Source organism: Cydia splendana, chromosome 4, assembly GCF_910591565.1.
Source record: "Cydia splendana chromosome 4, ilCydSple1.2, whole genome shotgun sequence".
Lineage (NCBI taxonomy): Eukaryota > Metazoa > Arthropoda > Insecta > Lepidoptera > Tortricidae > Cydia > Cydia splendana.
In genome coordinates, this window is record NC_085963.1 from 16,278,549 (window position 1) to 16,303,722 (window position 25,174).

The 25,174-nt window shown below is 38.0% G+C and overlaps 1 protein-coding gene and 1 long non-coding RNA gene across 2 annotated transcripts in view; one reads left to right on the forward strand and one right to left on the reverse strand.

Moving 5' to 3' along the window:
* LOC134790059 (uncharacterized) overlaps positions 1-25,174 on the forward strand; it is a 509,644-nt gene that overhangs the window by 233,996 nt on the left and 250,474 nt on the right. The gene's annotated exons all lie outside the window — the stretch shown is intronic.
* LOC134790012 (sodium/hydrogen exchanger 6) lies at positions 2-24,601 on the reverse strand. Its single transcript, XM_063760755.1, has 17 exons — positions 24,112-24,601; positions 23,883-24,038; positions 23,554-23,714; positions 22,752-22,967; positions 21,866-21,939; positions 21,473-21,616; positions 20,034-20,137; positions 19,237-19,439; positions 18,546-18,657; positions 17,556-17,715; positions 16,713-16,764; positions 6,749-6,778; positions 5,727-5,795; positions 4,179-4,361; positions 3,568-3,627; positions 2,089-2,172; positions 2-1,772 (listed from the first exon to the last, which is right to left on the reverse strand). Exons 1-17 carry the CDS (start codon positions 24,335-24,337, stop codon positions 1,707-1,709), a joined length of 2,100 nt encoding a protein of 699 aa, XP_063616825.1. The 5' UTR covers positions 24,338-24,601; the 3' UTR covers positions 2-1,706.

Here is a 25,174-nt window from a genome sequence, read left to right on the forward strand (position 1 = left end):
ATCATGTCACATTTTATTACACCTATAAATATGTTAAAGGAGTGAAATACCTTCATACCCTTTAGCTGACATATAATGCATTAAGGTTCATTTTATACTGTCACAAATATGTGACAGTGATAGGGTTGATTTTACATAAGTTTTAATATGATAAAGAAACAATGGGGTCAAAACCTAATAATAGCTCACTACAGAGAGTGTGTGGTATGTGCATATACTACCTTCTTACCTCCATACACAACAAATTAGTTTTTTAAATTTCTATCCTTACATTTGAATCCAAGGAAGCTGTTAGTTAGGTCCTATTCAATAACAGCACAATCTGTGTTGAGCTTTGCATTTTCAACCTCATTTGGTGGGTTTAACACTGGGGAACATAATAAATAATAATAATTTGTCCATTTACCAAGTTGCAAAAACTACACTTGCTGTCAATATGTGACACAAAATGAAAAGAGTTGATTATACGATTGTTTGTGCAACTGGGTAAACTAGCATTTGCATAATATTATGACATTCATAATTTACAGACAGCTTTAAATGCCTTAACTACGAGAAAGTATTTTTTAAGACCTAATAACCGAAATGCACACTAGCAAGCAAACATTGGGAAGCAAAACACAGTATTTAAAGTGTATATAAAGAATAAATTATATATTTAAAAATGGTTTTTCAAACCTTAACAAGAAGTTTTTAAAGTATAAATTATTTACATCATAGTTACGTGAATCGCTAGGAGAATCGAAAAATACAGGAAATTGTTCCATTAATGGTCAAAAACTATGTCCTTAAACCAATAACAAAAATAAAATATTTATTTTAAGGATCATAAATACATACGTAGTACCTACCTCACACATCTTACTCTAAAAATAAACCTGTATTCATTAGATCTGTTTTGTCTTAAGGTCAAGGAAACAAGTCACTCAAACCAAATATCCGGATCAGACAAGATTTTATCATTACATAGAGGTGTACAAAAAAACATTGCAAGTAAATTTAAAATATTAGTCAGACAGTTGTTGACTTGATAAATCTATTCTTCTATCTATAGCACGGTCCTACTCTTTCGTGTAGAATACCCGTGTAGGATATACATCTCTGATCTGACTGAAATTTGAATCTACACGAACCCCAAAATCCTGGTATTACATGGGACCTCTGATAGCTTGTCTGATCCGGGCAAAATATTGAATGGTTTATTCCATAACGCCCAGTTGTATGGACCAAAGAATCATATCAGTCACTGGACAATAAATACATGCTAATAAACTAGGAAATAGTGCCAGAAGGAAAGACAAACATTACGAGATACTGGCGATATATAGGTAATTAAAATTTGAACTAACTATAAAATTGCACCCTGCAAGAAAATCCTACGTATCTAACGGAAACGACACAGCAGTTGGCTAACGAAAGCAAGGTCGATAATCAAACATAGCAGAGGTTCATTTTTGCATTTTTGCAGCGATCGTTTGGTACTCATTTTTCGATACATGGCTTCAGTTCTGTTATGCTTATCGAAATTGTATAAATTTAGAATAGAAAACTACAATTTACACTAAGCAAATATAAGCAGTTTGATACATATTTTGGTTCATACATGCAAAAATTTTCGAATAGTAAAATGTATCTGAACTTGAAAGTGATATCACATTAATTACACTTGTGGCACTCATTTACATTCTTGTACATAATCAACCTGCTCAGATGTTGCTCCCCGTGATACCTTCTACCGAGATCCGGGTGTCGACGAGTCCGGGCCACATTTGCTGCGTGCAATAATTAAACATTTTTTTCCTATTAACTTAAATTCTATTTAATCTAGACCATTTTATATCACAGCCGAAGGTCACTAACGAACGCAACAAAGCTTAGACATGCCCAAATCCGTTCCGAACATTAATTGATAGCTGCAACCAAAAGGAAATAAAACTTACACAACATATTCATTGCTTATTCATAGATGTACATAAATATATCGATAAAACTTAAAAGAAGGCTGATTCAAATGCCACAAACTTAAGTATCCGTTTGTGGTGTAGAAAAAATAAATAAAAATAGTAGGTATTAATGTCATTTTTTTACCTGGGGATCAATACTGGTAGGTACGGGTTGCGGTTCATCAATACACAAGTCGGAGTCGGAGTCAGCCCGACGCAAGGAACTGTCCTGTAAAATATTGAAGTAAAATGTAGTCAGCAGTTGGTATAATCATCTATTAGCATTATTAGTTAGTATTGGCATCATTTAATTCTTCAACCAGCTGGTTACATGCGAAATAAACTGAATTAATCTTCTTATGCCCATAATTATTTTATAACCAATAATGTAACCACTTTTGTGTGTTTATTCACTATTATATTATATATACTAATACAATATTATGGAATCTTACACGTTAAATTGTTCTTTAAGTCAGATATATTCGTTTATTTCGTCATGACCAAGTACCTACTTACATGTCTGCATCTACGTATGTTTTAAAATATGAGTCAAGATTTGCTGAAACCATCATACCTTTCGAATCAATCAAATCTCGATCGTTACTGTTGCGTTAATCTTAGGTTTAAAATCTCATGAAAGATGGCTTAATGACATTGGAACTGAAAAACCTCATTCATAACAAAGAAGCATATTCATGTTCAAACAATTGTAGGCGAGGGTGATGGCGGCAGTGAAAGATACCCTAGGGGTTAAATTGCTAAAACACAAAAGGTCAAACGGCTCAAATCGAATGCGTGCGTGTAAGTTATTTTAGTTCACGTTCACAAGATTTCAAAATGATTCACATGTGATCATGAGTGGGCAATCTCGCCAGACGTATCACAGAACGAGCGAGAAGACACTTCACATTCTCAATTATCCATATTCTAAAAGGCTATTCACCGACTACAGACAAGAACATTAAAAAGGGGTCACGTTGTATACATCAAATAATTCAATGTTTGTTTTCAGATACACGTAAGATACTACCTAGTTTTATTTATAATTTGATTCGCCTTAGTGGAAACGTAATGTAAGGAAACTAAGCACGAAGACTTTCATTAATTCATACATTGATGACTCGCCTTTTTTATCTCTATCGCACGTGGCTAGTTATATTACTGTCTCGCTCGCACAAATTCGTTAATTGACGAAGCGGGACAGCAATATAACTAAGCGCGTGCGATAGAGATGGAAACAGGCGGTTCATGTACGAAATTCTTCGTGCTTAACCTCCTTACTTTAGACGAAACCCCTAAAATAAAGACCACGACAACTTTCACAAAAAAAAAGAAATTGTAGGTAATGTAAAATCATTCATTACAATAATTATTAACATATGAAATTCAGCTTCACATGGGTAAATAATGTGAAAAGCAGTTTGTGTCACTTAGTAGCGATGGAATAAAAACTTTTGTTTACGCTAGAATCCCTAACTACGCTCTACTTTGGATTCCTTTATTCCGTTTTGGGTTAAAGAAATACTTTATTTTGCTTCCTCGTGGCACAGACTACTATGAGTACTCTCGTTCGTTTCTGATATGTATGACGAAAGTTGAGCTAATAATGGGCACTAAGTACCTGGTTTCGAGCCAAACCAGAATCCTCTTCGGGTACAACAAATTTGTAATTGTACAGACACTGCAATTAAAAAGAAATGTTCTACACAACTGGGTCAGCACACAACACTACTTCATATAGAAATCTAAATAATTACGGAAAGTTTGAGTAAAACTAAAATGCCAAATTTAATGGGCCAATTTGGGTGAATGTCATTATCGATTTCTGATTCCGGGAGTATAATCTGATTTTGTGGATGTTATGATGACTTTGGCCATTGTGAGGCCAATGCATCTGCAGTTAAGAGGATAGAGGACGTCCCCTTCTCCATGCAAACGTAGTTCCCATTTTCCTCCCTATCGGTGCGTGGTGGTGTCGATGCTCAAGGACGTTGGTACAATATGAACGCGCGTGTGAGCAGCGGTATGAGCAATTGAGCAGCCGTGAATGGTACGTAGAGAGCCCTATAGACCCATGAGTCCTGCGTACTTACTGTTGTGTAGTGGTGAGCCAACGCGCCACAGGGCTCATAAACATTACTAGTCAACGGCGAGCGAGCGTGGGTCAGGAGCGGTTTGAGCAGCCATGAGTCCGCCGCGTCCCACAGATCGACAAATATGTATAATACTTACCCCCTGCGTGTACTGGTGTGTGGTTGTGAGCCAACTCGCCACAGGGCTCATGAACGTCGGTAATGTCTCAGTCAGCGGCGGGCGAGCGTGGGTCAGGAGCGGTTTGAGCAGCCGTGAGTCCACCGCGCCCCACAGCTTCGCTAGACGCGCCTTTTCGCTGCCACCGTCGGCGCGAGACGTCTCCTGATCCACATGTAATACGTTAAGTAATGATGATAGAAGCTATACGGACATTAACTTTAAACGCTATTAAACATATTCGAAAACCATACAAGCTTTCATCATTGCTATATACAAGTGAGCGATTAAAATCTTGAAAGCGTGACCATGCTTTGTGTGGGTACGTCATATGACGTCTTGGCCCCTTGAGCCTGTGGATAACCCAGGTTATAAACATTTAGGCGTCTTTGGCGTTGAAATGACTAAGGTCTGAACAGTTTTTTGCATTGGCTTAAAGTGCCACAAGGTTCTCCCTGTCACTCCCTTGGTCCAACACTTTGAAATGACTGCAATGTTGCAGTATATCGGTCTAATAAAGATAAAAATATACTTTTGGGATATAAAATATGGAGATTGCAGAAAGAAAATGCGTTGCATTGCATACAACATCTAAACAAGACAGTATATTAAAAAGGTACCTCATCAGTGATCATTCCATCCACCTTTAAAACTGAGTGCAAGTTGTACGATTGTAAATAGGTATAAATGCAAAATTGATAGATTGTAAATGGTTTGTTAATTTGTAAGTAAAGTGTTTAAGAAAATGTACGTGACGTTCTCAGCAAAAATGTACCTCTGCGTCATTACTTAAGGCCTTAGAACGGCTTCCTCTAATTGCATCTTTATAGCAGAAACGATTGACAAACGACAATATGGTACCTTTTGGCTGAGAACGACATGTTTAGAAATAAAAAATAAATAAGTTCACATACTTCGTAATAGTTAAGTTGCCAAGGCATAACCACTCCTTTGTCTCCATTGCCCCACTTAACTACCATGCGGCCTCTCTAGAGACAGGAACGAAATCAAACCAAATGAAGTGGAAATTATAAGATTATAACATGCCATAGTAAAAAGGAAGTAAATTAAACGCGATACAAGATATAGACGCTAGTAAGTACATGAGACTGATAGTGATAAGTTATATTTAGTAAAGTTATTCCTACTCATTAACCGGAGAGTATAGATTATATTGTTATTGTCCTTATATCTTGTGTCGGGTTCATGATAGAGACGACTTCAGACTATTTTTATAATTTTAAAACAGTTCGTTCATTGCATCAAAGTTATATGTTTTTACAAAAGCTTTTTTAATGCAGACAGCTATTTCACGAATTTAAGGTTTCAAAAAGAAGCTTTGAAAATCATAATACCGCAAATTGTAGGCGACGACACGCCACCTAACAAAGCTATTATTTGTTTATCTACAACATATAAAAATAATCTGCAGCGTTAAACATGCTCATACATTATTATTTATTAGTAAAGGTTAGTAAAGACAAAAAATCAAGTGCAATGACAAAGCGTGCAGGTATCTATTAGTCTTACTGATGCCCGGTCGCTACTGGCCGGTTGCGTCGGGTCCAGATTTCGAAGGCCGAAGCCTATGTCCGCCGGCTGGATAACAAATGTCATTTAGGAAGGACGCTGGGCCAGTACAGAGAAGGCTATGACGGTTTTGGGACACCCTCGAGGGAACACATATATATTTTGACGTGCAAGTAACAGATGGTTTCTCAAAAAACTGTTTGAGGGTCCCATTCATGTTACTTGACGTGGTAAACATCTGTAAAGGTATTGTATTTGTTGTAAGGTTAGTATACATTTAAAATAACATGTATTTCATTGGCGCCCAACATAAAAGTGTTTGCTACTCAACTTTTGCATAATTTTAAACATTGTTGCTTGTTGCCCTAAAATAGGGACGATTGTGCCGTACTTAATTGGAGGGGTTGTAAACTAACGTTTAAAAATAAATACAACACCTTATTATTATTATACACAACAGTTAAACAATGAAATACGTTACAAATTTACCTCACTTGTTTGCAGCTTTTATATGTAAAATGCAATATAGTTTTTTTTTTTTTTTTTTTTTTTTTTTTTTTTTTTTTTACACAGATCAACCTAGCCCCAAACTAAGCAAAGCTTGTACTATGGGTACTAGGCGACGATATACATACTTATATAGATAAATACATACATATATACATAGAACACACCCATGACTCAGGAACAAAATATTAGTGTTCATCACACAAATAAATGCCCTTACTGGGATTCGAACCCAGGACCATCGGCTTCGCAGGCAGGGTCACTATCCACTAGGCCAGACCGGTCGTCGGAGTTATACTAACAGATGTCGAGTAATATCATAATCAAGTCTATTCCCGACTCTGGTAAAAAAATAAGTTTAGCTATTGGCCTCCCGCAAAGGTTAGAAACAGCTGAGGTAACTTTGCAAGACGGATGAAGGTTAGATATATAAGTACGAATGTAGATATAAGGCTTCATATATTGTTGAGGTATATATTAGGCTCCATGTAATGCCACTACATGTTAATACATACCGAGCCTCCGGTTTCCGTGGCCTGGTACAGCTGCCACAATAATGACTTATTAATGAGAGCACCGGCCGTATTGGCATGTCTAGTGCCGCTTTGATGGCGGTATAGGTGAATGAAACTGACGTTCCACGGTTTACCGTTTCGAGACTACTAGTTTGAGCTATTTTTGGGCTATGCGAGTGAACGCTTTCAAAAACGTTACAAGTGTTTTTACTGTGTAGGTAAATTACAAATGATGCCACTCTGTGTTCTAGATATAGTATAGTCAACAGCGGCTTTTCATAGTGTCAAAATTATTTAAGAATTACCTGTAAGACAACAGAAAACAGGAACATGTGGGTTTGAGTCTACTTCGAGCATTTCACGCCTGTTTGTTTCCTTATCATTTAATTATCCTCTTTGCTTCGTCTTCTAGATTAGAAATAAACACAATGTAGTTTCACGTAATGCTTGACCTGAAACACTGAATTTGAGAGAATAGAAAAAGTAAAAAATTTAAAACGTATTGACACCTGACATTTCCATCATTCACAATTTTCAGTGCTACGCCTGTAGACACGTTCTATAACAAACAGCATTTTTTTTTCAGCTATAAATAAATTTTATTGCTTACTTATCATATAATGGGTAAGAGAAAGCATAAAGATCGTGACTACGATTATTTGCTTCACAAGATAAAGAAGCTAGAGAAGAATATTAAACGACACCGACATGATTATGACACGGAAGGTCAGTCCTTTAACATTTTATACGAGTATCTTTTTCAGCATATTAAGGACAATAATTATGGATATGCACGACAAATCATTACTTATCACGTGTATGGTTCGCACTGCGGGCAGTTTTTGGGGCTGTCACTTTGCTTACTGACGTGAATATATATATATACCCGAATAAAGTTTAATATGAATGTCTACAATTTAACTTTTTCCACGTGTATGGTTCGTACTGCGGGCAGTTTGTGGGACTGTCACTTTACGTTCTGACGTGAACATATACGAGCAATGCGGGCAACCTATGGGGTTGTCACTTTGCCGTAATTACAACTCTGCCAATGTGTACATCATCATATAATTATGCAGATGATCAACAGCTTATAAGTATATATTTACAGACGCGTTGCCAGTAGATGATGATTACTCGGTAACAGAAGAGGATATAAATCATTTTGAAACCGTAAGATCGGCAGTACACATACCTGGACAATCGTCAAAACTCGCCACGCCGACACCACCACGGGCACCTCCTACACAAACATCTGTGCAGCAAACAGTACCCCTCACCTCTCCCGTAGAAGATACTCCTTTATTGGATACGCAGATAGCTCCGCCATCGCAACCTGTAGAATTATCTGAGGAGACAGGAGACGTGATTCTAGACAACACTCTTCTAGAAATCCTGGGTGAGGATCCGTCATTAATCCAACAATATGGAAAAGAAATTCAAAACGATCTAGCAAAGCGACTACAGCACATTGCAACTAATGGCTTAGCCAAGGAAGTTAGTAAAGAGCTATACGACAGGTACTTACCTCCTAGCAACTGTCCCTTGATTGACGCCCCAGAACTCAATCCAGAAATAAAAGCTGCGGTCTCAGATACAGTAATAAAGCGAGACAAAGCTATTGAGTCGAAACAAAAACAACTAGGTCGAGCAATATCGTGTATTGCCGAGGCTCTCACTAACTTAATGTCCAAAGAAGACAAAGACGCACCAGTAATAAAACTATTAATGGATGCCTGCCGCTTAATCTCTGATAATCAAAACCAAGACTCGGTCACACGAAGAAACTTTATCTTATATAATCTGAAAAAAGACATGAAAGAACAAATACAAAAAACTAACATAGATAAAATGCTATTCGGTTCCGAACTTGCCGAAACCTTAAAAACTGCCAAGTCCATTTCGAAGTCGGGAGCCGATCTGAAATTACCAACGTCCTCTAATAAAGTTTCTGGGCCTAAAAACAAGCCTTACACACCGCAGCAATACACAGGAGCCCAACCTAAAAGAAATAATTTAAACTGGAAGGCTCCTCCTCTGAATCGCAGGCATCAGGGGAGCCAGAAGAGCAGGGAGCCTGCTTCTTCCAGGAATCAGCATGCGAGCAGCTCGCGAACATCGTATCGAGCGTCACGCCACAGGTACTCGAGCCGCCGCTAGATGGAACATCGGTGAGTCACACTGGCAGACTATCCCGTTTCTACTATCAATGGTCATTACTGACCTCGGATCCGGTTATTTTATCTTGGATAGCGGGGTATGAGATAATTACACATCGTCCCGTGGTGCAGGTTCATGCTCCTAAAGGCAAAACTTTCTCAACTAAAGAAAAGCTTCAGATTTCAGATTCAATTGCAGACTTGTTAAAATCTGGCGCTATTTCTGAATGTGAACCTTGCAATGGACAATATTTGTCAACAATTTTTTTAATTCCAAAGCCAAACGGTAAACACAGATTTATCCTTAATCTCAAAAACTTTAATAAATTCATTGATACAGAACATTTCAAACTCGAAGACTTAAGAACTGCTCTAAAACTGGTTTCTGAGAAATGTTTCATGAGTACTCTAGACCTAAAGGATGCTTATTTTTTAATACGTATACATGATAACTCACGAAAATATCTTCGATTCGAATTCAATTTAAAGCTGTATGAATTTAATGTATTATATCCCTTAAATGCTGACCTAGTTCGATTAATTAACGCTCATAAATGCAAACACTATAGTTTACTTACTAAAACTAGACGGTCGTTTATAAATAGAAATATAGAATCCAGTGAGAATAAAAGTAGCGCCTTATGGAACTCGATTAAACTAGAAATAAATAAAGGTAAGTTGTCAGGAGATGACTTTCGTGTGCTTAGGCATGCTGTGTGTGGATCGCAGGGCTCCAGTCGCGAGCTGGCGGACGCGCTTAATCAGCACTACCTGGCGGTGGTGCGCGACACTCCAACCAGGCCCAACATACCCGAGGCTCTGAAACTGTTGCGCGCCTCCAGACCACCCGTACCGAACACTATGTTTATGACTCCATTTACGGCACCGGAGCTGGTCAAAATTATTAAACATATTAAATTGAAGGCCACCAAAGACGTCTATGGGTTCCCAACCTCTGCACTGCGTAAACTACCTTACATTTTTCTAAACCTGCTATGCAACCATCTTAATACCTCAATGTCAAACGGTTCTTATCCTGACACTTTAAAGAGTATAAAAGTAACACCTGTGTATAAAGGTAAGGGTAGCAAGAAGGAATTAAAAAACTATCGTCCGATATCGTTGGTGCCCGCAATCTCTAAAATATTTGAGATGGGAATTTGTGACAGACTGATGAGATTCTTTAGCTCGAATGAGTCGTTATGCTCTCAGCAGTATGCTTATCAGGCTGGTCGATCGACGGTGGAGGCAGCACGCGAGGTGGTAAAGAGCGTACTAGATAGGCTAGAATCAAAAAAACGTGTTGCCGCTATACTTTTCGACCTATCTCGCGCTTTCGACCTTGTTGATCACAAACTGATAGCAGCTAAGCTTGAACACTATGGCGTACGTGGGGTGACCCTGGATCTCATTATTTCCTTCCTCAGCAAGCGCTCCCAAAGAACGGAAGTGGCTGGTGATGCTTCGGTACCAGGTGATATTGGTGACCGGTCAGTTCCTCAGGGGTCCAACGTTGGTAACACCATATTTCTGGTACTGATGAATGACTTGCCATTTTTATCTTCTCACACCCAGCTCATTATGTACGCAGACGATATCTGCGCCGTAGTGAGCGGGGACTGTGAAGATGAGCTCCGTATCAATGTTGAAACGGTAATAATGAAGCTCTTGCACTGGTTTACTGCGAACGGTATGCAGCTCAACCTCGAAAAAACGAATATTCTGGACTTCTCATTGGCAACAAATAAGACCACAAACTTAATCCCTGTAGTAATACAAAACACTAAAATTGGGGCTGTAAGCTCCGCAAAATTCGTAGGCTTCACTCTAGACGGTAGACTGCAGTGGCAGGAGCATATTGATTCCCTCTGTGCTAGGCTAAACTCTGGCTATTATGCCGTAACCAGACTCAAAGGCTCCTTGTCCCAAAATAATCTGCTAGCCGCCTACTACGCTTATTTTCACTCCCATCTTTCCTATGGAATCGATCTTTGGGGTTTAGCTGCAGACCGTGATCGCCCTTTTATAATCCAAAAAAAAGTCGTCCGGTCTATGTGCCGAGTACCGCCCGACGAACCGGCAAGAGAACTTTTTATTAAATTACGCATCCTAACGGTTCCCTCGCTCTTTATATTCGAGGTGGGAAAACTAATCCGGCGGAGCAGGAAACACTTTTCCACCTCTACTACGCGTGAGTCGTCAAGACGAACGCAGGTACTAGTAATACCTAGGCACAGACTTGCAAAAACAGGTAACTTCTTCCGAATTATAGGTCCACGAATCTATAACAGGTTACCGACCGATATAAAGGATGTTGCTTCAGATCTCATTTTTATAAAAAAACTCAAGTGTTTCCTGATCCAAAAGGCGTTTTATTCGGTCAAGGAATTCCTAGAAGGCTAACGAATATTAAATGGAAAGCCATTATTATTATTCCCAACGTATTGGAACGGGGTATAACTATTTTATTGTCAATTTAATTATTATTATTTTTCCAATGTTTACAATGATACCTACTTTTAATTGTATATATTTCTGACATACCTATTGTATAATAATAATGTAAATTACGCATCTGTGACAATGTATGATCAATACAAATAAAGAATATGAATATGAATATTACCGTTTGGCCTTAGTACTGCTCCCTTCGTGTTTACCAAGATAATGAAACCAGTCACCAAATTGCTCAGAGCATGTGGTTACCTGTCCTCTGTATATTTAGATGACTTTCTCTTATTAGGAAGCACATTTGAGTCTTGTTTGGACAATATTATAGCTACAAAGCAATTGTTAACATCTATAGGCTTCGTTATAAATGAAGAGAAGAGCAACCTAGTACCTAGTAATAGGTGTAAATTTTTAGGTTATATCATAGACACCAAAAATTTCCAAGTTACTTTGCCTGATGATAAAATAAATAAAATAAAGAAAGAATTGAATCATTTTAAGACTGTCCGCCGGTGCAAAATAAGAGATTTTGCGCGTTTAATCGGCCTGCTTAACTCGGCATGTCCTGCAGTAGAGTATGGCCGGCTTTACACTAAAGAATTCGAAAGGCAAAAATACCTCAGCTTAATCAATGACCCAGAGAATTTTGACAGCTATATGAACATACCTCAGACGCTGAAGTTAGACTTTGATTGGTGGTGTCACGCTATTAATAAACCTATCAACAAGATTAAGTATGACGACTACTGCTTGGAAATTTTTAGTGATGCTTCTACCTCGGGATGGGGGGCGGCGTGTGGAGAGGACACTGTAGGTGGCCCTTGGTCCGTAGAGGAGAGTTGCAACCATATTAACTATTTAGAAATAATGGCAGCCTTTCATAGCTTAAAAACTTTTGCTAAAGGCATGTCAAACTGTCAAATCTTACTTCGTGTCGATAACACGACGGCAATTTCCTATATTAATCGAATGGGCGGTGTGCAGTTTCCTCATCTCCACCGCGCTGCAAAGGATCTTTGGCAGTGGTGCGAGGCGCGGAATATTATTGTTTACGCCTCTTATATTAAATCGGTAGATAACACTGTGGCCGACGCGGAATCGCGTCGTCCTCACTCGGATATCGAATGGGAACTAAATAATTCCGCTTTCAAGATTATCGTTAAACAATTCGGTATGCCAGAAATAGATCTTTTTGCTACTTCCCTGAATAAAAAATGTCATATATATGTTTCCTGGTACAGGGATTCACACGCACTTACCATAAACGCCTTCACCATTCCATGGAACAAATATTACTTTTACGCGTTCCCTCCTTTTTCGATGATTTTAAAGACGATAAGAAAAATCATAAGAGACAACGCTACCGGTATAATGGTAGTCCCCTTTTGGCCAACTCAGCCGTGGTTCCCCCTATTTAAGCAACTACTTGCCACGAATCCCCTATATTTTGAACCTAGTAGCGACTTGATCATATCTAATTCCAGCGATCGCAGTGTACACCGCCGACTTACCCTGGTTGCCGGAGTCTTATCCGGGAGTCCCTACTAAGACATGGGACGCCTCCGTCATCCATCAGTATAATGGTTGCATCTCTATCTGATAATTCCATAAAGCAGTATGATTCTTGCCTAAAGAAATGGCACAGTTTCTGTACTACTAATAATGTTGATTTATTCACTTCCTCGGTAACAGAAATATTAACTTTCCTTACACAGCTGTATGAAGCTAATGCTCAATACGGTACTTTAAACAGCTGCAGATCTGCTCTATCCCTACTTTTAGGCGCGCATATTGGTAACGATGATCGTATTAAACGGTTTTTCAAGGGCGTTTACAGAATGCGCCCGCCTCTACCTAAATATAATCAAACATGGAACACTTCAACAGTATTAGATAGCCTAGCATCTTGGTTCCCCAATCAAAATCTTGATCTGGACAAGATAACTAGAAAACTTGTTACTCTGCTTGCTCTCGTAACTGCTCACAGAGCTCAGACATTGGCTAAAATTCTTTTAAGTAATGTTGAATTTCATATAAACGAAGTCACTATTAAAATTCCCGATCTCGTTAAAACCTCGAGGCTAGGTGCAGCTCAACCTATGTTAATATTACCGGCATTTCCGGAAAAGCCAGAAATTTGTCCGGTTAATACGCTATCTGTTTACATAGATAGAACCAAATTGTTACGTCACAATCACGATTCTCTCTTCGTGAGTCTAAAAAAACCTCATAAACCAGTAACTTCACAAACGATAAGTCGTTGGATTCGTTTGACTTTAGGAGAATGCGGTATAGATATCACAAAGTTTACTGCACATAGTACGCGACATGCAGCGACCTCTAAAGCGCATAGTCTGGGAGTAAACTTGGATGTAATAAGAAAAACCGCTGGATGGAGCGGGTCTTCAGTTATATTTGGTAAATTTTATAACAGGTGTATTAAAGAGACCGATAATTCAACATTTGCCAAAACTATTATGTCTAATGTATTATAATTAATTGGGTTAATACTTTGGTAACCATTCAATGTTTACAGACAATTAGTTTTTGGTTAAAGTATTAAATTTATTTGTTTATTATTAACTTGGTTTATTTATTTTATTCGATATTTCACTATTCCTCTCAAGGTCTACATTGTGTTTATTTCTAATCTAGAAGACGAAGCAAAGAGGATAATTAATGATTAAACGAACTTACCATAAGTGAAGTTCTATCATAATTATCCGAGTTGCTTCGTCGAATAGATTAGAATCCCGCCCTCCCTTTTATACTTGACCCTATTGTGAAATATCTTCATTTAATAAACATAAATAGTGATAGGTATAAACTACCTATATGCATACTTAGACGTATGCACATATGTATATAAAAGTATGTTGTATCTCTGAACTAAATGATGGAAATGTCAGATGTCAATACGTTTTAAATTTTTTACTTTTTCTATTCTCTCAAATTCAGTGTTTCAGGTCAAGCATTACGTGAAACTACATTGTGTTTATTTCTAATCTATTCGACGAAGCAACTCGGATAATTATGATAGAACTTCACTTATGGTAAGTTCGTTTAATCATTAAGTATGCATAACGTTAAAACTACAGAGCCGAGTTGATAATGCTGAGTATAGTAAATGTTATTGTTTGACTGACATATATTAGGCTACCAAGATATTAAATAGACGTCAAAATAGATTCTGTATGTACCCATGGTATAATAATATACTCCGCCTGGTACTCCATTCCCGTCTTTTCTAGGTCACCTAACTGACACGGGCTTACGTCATCATGCGACAGCGCTATATGATAATATGCGATAGCGCTATATATAGCGGCCATGTTGTTGTGACGTAGCCCCGTGTCACTCTGGGAATGGAAGACCATGTTTTATTAGACTATGTATGTACCCATAAAATGTCCGTTCATGGCTTGAGTTTTAAACTTATTTTTAATGTAGGTATGTACCTACTTGTAATCAGTTGAGTTGCGCTCACATAGCGCATGAGACGCAACATTGTTTTCTTTAATCGTAGGATATATTTCAACTGATTATCGTCAAACATCATTGTCATTAGCAATGTGCCAACTCGTTTCATAGACGGTGGTCGTGAACAAGCAACTTTAAAAAAAATGGCATCAATAATCGCGCGCTGTCTAAGACATCTAAAGCCCGACCAGACATATGATTATTGTTAAGAGGGCGCTGTTATTTTCATGTATAAGGTGACAGTTCAGTTTAGTATGAAACATTTAGTTCTAATGATATCCGCAACATGGTGCGTGATCAATTGATCATGTATTACTGGCCAGGCTTTATTTTGTGGTTGAATCTAATGCTCTAAAAAGCAGAAGTAGGTTGACCTACATAATTAGCTTGGTAGTATATGCTCCTATACCTAGTTTTACGTAAACCAGTATGTTAGGATTAGGGGTCATCCATTAATTACGTCACACGAATTTCTAGGTTTTTTTGACCCCTCCCCCCCCCCCTTGTCACATTTGGTCACATTTGGCAAACCCCTCCCCCCTAGTGTGACGTCACATTTTTTCTACGAAATCGCCAAATCGAATTAAGTAAGTACCTAAGTATTATTAATATTTTATCAAAATATTTTTGACGATATAAATATTAGTAATTTTATAACCCAAAACTGCTTAGGAAAGAAAATTAAAAGAATAAAAACGATTATCGTTTTAAAAACTTGTTATTTAAATGTACAGCGAATGAAATAATTAAAAAAAAAATTCGGTTACTGATGAAGTTAAAGTGACGTCACAAAGTTTGTGTCTCCCCCCTCCCCCATGTCACAATATGTCACATTTTCTTGACCCCCTCCCTCCCCCTAAACGTGTGACGTAATTAATGGATGACCCCTTAACACAAATACTTGATGTTAATATGTAAGCGTAGGTAATTAACTTGTACTAATACTAATACCTAATGTAAATTGCAAAGTATGTGGATGATAGTATTATGTGTATTGCTAATCTAAACGACTTTTATATCAAATAATATGTGCTGTGCTTATCTACACGATACAGCCCTAATCCTCTACGTGTATTGACAATGGTACAATAACTCGAACTACGGCATTCAGAACATTATCTTGGTTATTATACAAATAGTGATTAGCATTGTAGTAATAATGGGGGCGATCAAACACACTATGAGTATAAAAAGCGCCAATTTCATGGTATGACAAGAATATTAGCTAAATAAGCGTTATACTGTCGCGTAGGTAGCATTAAGCATAGACAAAAAAACATTAAAGCCGGTAAAGTAGTGCAAAACACCGCAGTCGCGAATTTGTCAGGTGAAATAGATAGCGTTGTACGTTGTACGGCACCATAAGTGTGATGGTAATTAACTGCAAAGTCAAACATTAGGTACACCTTAACGCATTGTGTTTCAGCTGTCAATTTGCGGTAACAATACTTTGCACTACTTTATGCGTTTTAATATTCTTTTATCTATGGATCGTTACTTTTTAATTTATACCCTTACAAAGATAATTAAAATGCCATACTCGAAGGCGTGCCTATCACAACACTAAAAGCCGGGTCCACACAGAGCGAGCACACGCGCGAGGCAATTTTCTCTCGCGTATGCTTGCTCTATGTGGACCCGGCTAATATCTTTAAAATTTAATACGTTTTTGAGCAATTAGTAAAGAAAGATAAGGAGTGGAACACGCTCTTGTGGCCATCCATAGATATTTACGAACAACCTTAGGCCATCCATTAAGCGTTTAAATGCTCATTACAAAACAGCTGTAGTTCGAATTAATTGCGATTAAAGTTAGGCACCTTTTCCAGACAAAATTATTAAAAAATGAAATGTCAATGACAAACAATACTTACAGTTCTAACGTCGCGGTACGGCAGCGCTTCGTTTTCGTCATTCTGGCCTTCTCTGCAAACAAATATTGAAATAGCTGTGCAATGAGGTATAACATCCTGTTTTTGTCACAAACACGAATGTCGATTATTTGGTTGGATTGGATGCTAGGCTTATTCATTATTGTACTTTATGCGAGCTTCATGATATCATTGGGGTTTCTAACCCTTGGCTAGCTATAGTTCTTTTTTTTAGCATTAGAAAGAAGGTAAACAATCTTGACATGTCTTTTTATTAAAAAATATTGAAATACGCTTTAAGAAATTAGTTTATATTACTTATGAAAGCAATATAATAATAATATATAATAAAAAGCCTCTTTAAATATTTTCTTATCAACTACTTACAAACTTATCATTTAGGTAGATACATACTGTTAATTAATTAATAATGTTAGTTTATTTTAACTAATATATATGTTTACTTTTTTACTAACTTATTTTAAGTGGTTAGTATAATGTAAAAGATCGTATATGATTTATAATTCTAACATTTCTAATATATTTGCTGTGACTTATTTTTCAATGGTGATGTTTAATAAACAATGATAATGTATGCATAACATATAAAAAAAACCGTATGCGCTGATTATGAACAGTGAAATCCGCAATGAGCCAGCGTTTGGACCAGGAGGCATTTGGACGCCTGAGCGCCTGGACGTGAAATGAGATGAAATTTAAAGCAGATACTATCCTCAGCGTCGTAGTGAGTTGCGGACACGATGAGACGTGTGTTATCCTGTTCACACGTGTTGTCATAGTGTGTGTTACCTAGCAGGTATCGTGAGGTAGGTGTGTGTGTGTTACCCAGTAGGTATCCTGAGGTAGGCGAGCGCGTGCGTGGCGGCGCCGCCCTGCAGCACTACAGTAGCGATGACGATGAGAGACGTAGTCGTCAGCATGGCTTGGCGAGCCTCCGACACTGTGTTGCGGATCGCGAGGGCGAATGACATCGCGCCGCGGAGGCCTGGGTAAAAATAAAGTTATAAAACGGTTAGCTAACAGGTCCGCAAAAGCTTGATCTTATGTGAGTTCACTCTTGGTTGGTCTTAACAAGGGTAAAGGAGATAGCATTATGATCTCAGTCGCCAGTTGGTATTGCGGCATATTTCGCTTACATCTTCATTTTTTTGTTCGCAAGCTCCATTAACTCTCGTAAACAATTTTCCCCATACCTGAGGGAGGTACAATGTACTATTGGTTGTCATTCGCTATAAATAAAATTGTGACTTGTAATGTGACCGTTGTTCTTGAATCTAGATGGTTGGAATTACAATATCACAAATCTGAATACAATTTAACAATGCAGGATAACCTATTAATAGTAAGTCAAACTTTTAAAAATAAAATATTTGATGATTATCCTTAACAATGGGTAATTCCAAAAACTTCACATTTTCGTAGCGGTATTTTCGGACCGATATTGACCGATTGATTGCATTGACCGAGAGGTCATATTTATCATAACTAGCCATTAGGTATAAGTCGACCTGGGGCCGATTGCATAACAAACTACAACTAATATTACAAGCGGAACTCCTTATTTAATAAGTGAAATTAGAAAAGGAGTTCCGCTTGTAATATTAGTTGTAGTTTGTTATGCAATCGGCCCCTGGTCGATTGCGAAGATTGTTTTTAGGTTTATTTGTGTTTATTATTATTATTTATGTTATTATAAATTTAAATCAAACTTCTTCAACTTCAACATTTATTCAGCAAATAGGCCACAAGGGCACTTTTACACGTCAACCACAAGGGCACTTTTACATGTCAAGGTAATTCTAATTAGTTACCAACCTGAGAAGAACAGCATGTGTTGAAAGTTCATGGGTATGGGCGGCTTTCTGCCCAGATTCAGCAAGAAGGACAAAGGGTAAATGTTCACGGCGCGGCCCAGTGTCGATGTTATCTGATCGCTTAGTTTAAGGAAAATATGTCCATTAATTATTTTCCTTAAACTTAAACCTTAAACAGGCTTCGTTGATATTTTGACGGCTATAAGCTCAATTAAATCTGATAAATAATGCGCGATACGTGATAGTATCGCGCCTACAGGAATCGTATCTCTCGGGATTTTCTTTTGTTTCTCTCCGCTTGTTTGACCCTTATTTGTACTAAGTTTTTGGTAAAAAAAGCATTTTTGTTACAAGCTTTTATTGCTGACTGTACTTTTCTTTGCACAGGGAACTAATACTCATTGAGACAATTCTAAAAACCCCAGACACAATTAGTTTGTGTTGTTTTATCACAGGGTTCCCATGGCCACCTCCTGTCGCCATTATCAGATCAGCTTCATGTCATAATATCGCATTTTCAACCGATTTACATATGTACCTATGCAAAATTTCAGCTCAATCGGATATCGAGAAATCGGTCAAATTTAGCTTCCAAGATTTGACCCACAGTCCCACACTAACAAACTCACATAGCAAAGCAACAGGGCTACTAACAGGGCAAGTTATCGAAATAAAAGTGTGTAAAAGGATACAAATCCCGCGATAATGAACCACGGGTCGAAGTGGTGCTTCGGGAAGGTGAACATGGAGACGCCGATGTAGGTGAAGATGAAGTTTTCCGCGAGGAAGTTGAGCAGCTCGAACAGCTGCTTGGTGCGGTTGCGCGAGTCCGACGACAGGTTGTTGTACGTGTAGTGCGCTTGGCAGATGCCGCAGAATAATACCGCCACCACACCTGCGGTACACAAGTTAATATTAAAAAAAAAAACAAATTACCTATATTATTTATCCATATGCCGCTAGGTGAATATGTAGGTCATACTGATCGACATTTAGTATGGGACTTAACCTTTTGAAAGCAAGGCGGTGAAGGAATATGACGTGGACGCCAGGCGTTCGCGATTATTTAAGCGAAATTGAACTTCACGGAGTCCCGCGTAAGTCTCTAGTGCATTGGCGAAGCTGACGGCTGTGGCCGTCGTTGGCGTCCTTGGCAGAGCTTTCCGATGACTGCCACAGCCGTCTATGGCGGTCAAAAGGTTAACTTGAAATCTCGTTTAAATAATTGTTTTTGGCCGGATTGATCTCAAATATCTCGACGATATTTTATGGGATACCAACTATTTTTTCGCGACTTTTGAGTTAGACTTAGGTATTGTAAAAGTCACATGCCTAAAGACCTACCGATTCAACTCGTCGAATATGCTAAAAAAACTATCATTTTAGGAAAGCTCTAAATTGATTGGAGCGATATTGTACTATAAATGACTGTCAAAAGCGTATACCTTATTTTTAAAGGGTTAAAAAGGAAGTAAAAAATATGACATACCTGTGAGTTCGCATACTTCAGCGATGAGGAAGGCGGCGTAGGACATGAGAACAAAAAGCGCGGACTCCAGCAGCGGCCACTCTCGCACGTGGGTGAACTTAGTCATGTGCGCAGTCGTTAAAGAAATACTTGATTATATCCAAAAGTTAATATAGCATAAGTGAAATAAGTAATATATCAGTATATAGGCATTAACCCTTTTCCAGGCCGCACCAATCTACAAGGTTTTCCCGAAAAATCCAAATATGTTCCAATCAAAACTTTGATGATTAATCTGAAGACATGACAAGAAGACAATCTAATTTGAACCTTTAATCGGAATGCTAAAGTTGAAACTCTATTGGCGCGTATGTATAAATCGTACTATGCCTGGAAAAGGGTTAATAAAGCTGTCTATGATAACGAAGAAATGTATGAAATACCTACATCATATATATCTAGGTACTATAATAGTATTTCAGGCACGCGATAATAGAGTGATATGCCCCAGGCCCACCAACCTGACCGTGCCGCGCCTTAGGTACTATGTCAAAGAAAGAGAAGCTTTTACTATAGGTACGTCGTTAGCTATCTAGGTATATTCCATATTTAGATAAGGCTGTCGGAGTCGTTTTTATTTTTGTCCCATCCACTTATAACATCATACTTATTTAAGAAAACAAAGTTTACCGCAAAACACGGCAGGTAATAAAAAGTTAGAACTATGTATCGACGGATTATTTACTCTATCTCTATGAGCCATAGATTAATTAATTTCTCTAAAAATGCAACTAACTAATAGGTACTTAAACTATTTTCACCACCGCGATGTAATTTGGGGTCACTAGTGGCGGCTATTATTTTTAAACAAATGGTTACGCGCATTGAATCGCATCAGACAAAAGAGAAAGTTCTTTTTGTAGACGTATTGGTTCGGGACATCGGTATTGTTGATGTTTCAACAAAGTCAGCACTCAGAAATGGTGTCTAAATGTTGTTCAACAACCGAGTTCAACAATCGTGATTAAAGCATTTGCACACGGCAAGTATCTGTAGTGAATGCGGTTATGCGTTTGGGCGACTGCATGTATTCTATCGCAAAATAACAACAGGTTCGCCAAGTTTTGATTTGATGCCTTGCTGGCTGAACGATTCAAATGTTTGAATTTCGCGCCTATGGAGGCTCGATAGTGGATAGGCCCGACCCAGCGAGCTCCAAGCCCGCAGCACGTTCACACGGATCGTGCACATGCCGCGCTCGTGGATATTCAGCTAATGAAAGTCGCATGAGATATTAGATCGCGTCTGAGGCTCTACCACTAGCACAATAAGTAGTACTCTGCGGAGAGGAATGCCGTTGTGATATGATATGTAGGACTAGGTTGTGGTCATCCATAGTAAAGCGTGGCTCTTAACTCAGTGCTAAAAAACAATCCAATTGGTAATCATTTAAAAAGGATATCAATGCTGTCAAGCAGCCTATGAAAGCACCGACAAGTAGAGACAAGGTGAAGATCCCAATGAAGTCGCCGATCGCACCCAAAAATGCTGTGATTTCAAATCCACCATCATTTGAGTACCTCTTCTCGTAATTTTGAATGGCTCTGTAATAAAGTGATTAAAATAACAATTTTATTCAAATCCACTGATATTCTGATCACTGAGAAATGCGGTCAGTGCAATGTGGTTGGTTATCCATTGCGAGTAAACTTTGTAAATTCGCAAGAAAGAACACAAAACAAGCATTGTATATTGTTTGCAATAGAAGATAGCGATCACTTCTGAAAACAGCCACGCCCATATCTCATGTATTCAGATATCTATGGTAAAAAAATAGTAAATTGAATGTTTACCCGCTAAGTACTAAAGCCACTGCATCATTGAGAACACTCTCACCAAATATCATAGCATAAAGGTTTACATCCACCTAGAACAAATAGGAAAATATAACATTTTCCTCATTTAAATATAGTATAATAAACATTGAATAGTTTTATCAGTATTCTATACAAACTTCCCATTATTACCATAGTATACCACAAGTTATTTCAGAAAATCTCTTTCCTGAAATAATTCACAACCTAAGGGCGATTGTGCACTACAATGAATTTTACCTACTGTCCGGCAGTCCGAGTTTTTACGGTCCGATATGGCACGCCATTAAATGTATATATGTAGTAGCTTGTGCACTAGATGTAATTTTACCGTCCGACATTTTACTTTTCGCCATTCCGGACAGTTTTTTTCCGGTCCGAGATGACAGCTATGAAAAACGTGTTTATGCTTGTGCACTGCGTCTGGAATTAGTATTATTCATGACTTGGCCGGGCGGGGGCGGGCTAGGGGGGTGTGTGTTTCATGCTACTACGCCGCACATGCGAGTAAAAAGACGGACAAGTGCCCAAGCAAATCATCCGTTTTTTTCATGCCACTGCGCCGCACCTGCGAGTAAAAAGACGGACAAGTGCACAAGCCAATCATCCGTTTTTTTCATGCCATATCGGATCATGAAAAGTCAGACTGAATGAGTAAAATTCATTGTATTGCACAATCGCCCTAAAGGCAACTAGTTCAAGTTATGGCACTTGTAGTGTTTTATTTTCAGCATTAAATTTTATTCCATACCATACCAACAATTTTCGAATGTTATTTTACTGATCTATTTTAAATTATGAGGCAACAATTAAATAATATTATTATATCATATTCTAGAAAAGTCAAGTATCATATACCACTTACCTTCAATTGTGAAAATATAGCTAGCACCGTCAGTGGGTCCGTAGGAGAGATCAATGCGCCAAAGTATAGGGTGTCAAGAAAAGTAAAGCTAGAAGCTAGGGACGCTGGCATCAGCTGAACACAGCCGTACATTAGCGAACCAATGACTAGTGCTGACAGGGCTGTGCCCACCATAGCAAATGTCAGTATGGCCCCCAAGTTTCGGAAGAAATATTTCTGTAATAAATACATTTAGAATCAGGATTACTGTTTGTTATGTTGTCATGCTCATTAAACAAATTTAATAAAAACTTGAATTGTTTATCTGGTTATAAAATTTAATGTTTACATTAAAATAACATTATGCATATTATTTTAATTCAAGGTTTTCACTAGAGATGCAACGGATAGTTGTTTGGCCGGATACCGGATATCCGGCCTGACCCTCGGCCGAATATCCGGTATCCGGCCGCCGAATATTCGGCCGGCGGAACTATACCTACATTTCGGTATTTCAGGTGCGCATTGTGCAGCTTTTGATATTTAATTTAATTTTAATTTGACCTGTTTCCTAGTAAACATTCATGCGGACTTATTTCTAGGTTCGAAATGAGTGTGTGTGCAAGTCAGTGGAATGTTTAAATTGTTTTATAAATAATAAACGAGTAAGATTATGACTGTGACTGTTTCTTAAATCCAATTTTGTTAACTCTGAAATCACGCATGTTACTATCGGGTATCCGGCCAGATATTAAAATAATGACCGGATAACGGATAGTAACCGAATATCCGGTGCATCTCTAGTTTTCACTGCTATACTTACCCTTTTTAAACAATATCCTGCATGGAATATTATTGGTGGTAAAATAATGTTGAAAAAGATTTCTGGGTCAAATGTTGCCTTCAAGTCTATTTCATTTTGTTCAACATTTACGATTTCACCTCTAAAGCTATATGCATAAGTCTTATTTAGTATTGGAACATCTGAAAACATATGAAAGGTATGTAATTTAATAACACCACACATGCCTTTAGATACAAATATAGAGGTGATAGAATAGACTGTGTCACAGGATAAATGGTAACATCATCCACCTTATCCTGTGGTGTCTGAGTGGAGTTCAACTGTTTAGTAAACAATTATTAACAAACCTCCAGATGGTACATGGATAGTGTCTGGAAAGTGAAATCGTATCATGTCTGGTGGCACAGACAGATTGTACTTGGCATCAGGCTCAGGGTGGGCATCAAGGTATGTAACGGCATTGGTACTGCCCGCATAGCGTATTATAGCGCCTACAATTAGACCTGCGTAAATAAATAGTACGATTAGTCATGTTTGTTTGATCATGTGACTTGATTTCATCAGCACACTATTTACCGTATATTACGGCCAGCCCCGTCTCGTGCAACCAGCTTACTCGGCGATGCTTAAACACCCATATAGTGAGCACCGTCAGAGTCAAAAGACATGTATAAATCAGCAAGTTCAAGCTATCTATACGGTGAAGCAGAGTAGCCTTCGCATCCAAGGCGATATCGGTGCCTGAAGCGCGGCATATTACCACCAGGTAACATAAGAAACTCAAATAACCGAGTAGATTCATATTGCGATAGTACGCACTATTATAAAAATATCACATTACAGAAATCGATGGAAACTTAAATACTTTACACGACTAATCTAGCGATGTCACTTAGTTATAAATAGGATTTATGCGCACGAATATAGTAACTGATTACTATTTCACGATGGGTGTTTAAATTACTGCTAAGTACTAAATTATAATTACGGATATCAGAAAAACTATTGTTTTTGTATGTTATGCAAAATTCACTCGTCCGTCCAACTGACGTTTTTCAGTTGACTGCAGGAAGTGACAGCAGCTAGTAGTAGTGTTGCTAGCTTAAAAAACAAAGTAAATGTCATTATCATGATTCGATGATTGTTTATCGATTATCGTAAATTCCTGAAATCATTTTATTTGCTAATTAATATAACAATCCTGGCAATTTCGTGGCAAATCATATAAGTACCTACTTTTATTATTATTAAAAATTGGTCGGTCCCAAGTACGCACATCCATCTCGCTCAAACGTAAACGCTCAGTGAGAGTGAGAGAAGAACACGAACCTACTGGGCCTTAAGTATTTTTAAAGAAAAAAGTAGCGAGACTAGTGATAGTCACAATAAGGTCTAGTAGAAATATCAGAATAAGTAAAAGTACCAACAATACTAAGTATATTCAGATTATTTTATTTGCTAAATAAAATATAAAATAGGTAAGTACCTACAATGGTGGCTAAAGATGGGTGTCATTGCTACTTCCGCCTTTTCAAGAGTCGTTATCGTTAAACATGTTATCTCTGCGAATTCACTTCGCGGGATTTGACCAAACGTTAATGTCGCATCTCTTGTTTTCTGGAAAAGGAAGTGGAATCAC

What these genes read in the sequence shown, in the direction of transcription:
- LOC134790012 (XM_063760755.1), bottom strand. Translation starts at nt 24,337, where the DNA reads ATGAATCTACTCGGTTATTTGAGTTTCTTATGTTACCTGGTGGTAATA. An exon ending in CGTACCGCGACGTTAGAACT is followed by an intron (nt 6,779 to 16,712) that starts GTAAGTATTGTT and finishes TTATTGTGGCAG; the next exon opens with CTGTACCAGGCCACGGAAAC. An exon ending in CTACCAGTATTGATCCCCAG is followed by an intron (nt 1,773 to 2,088) that starts GTAAAAAAATGA and finishes TATTGCACGCAG; the next exon opens with CAAATGTGGCCCGGACTCGT.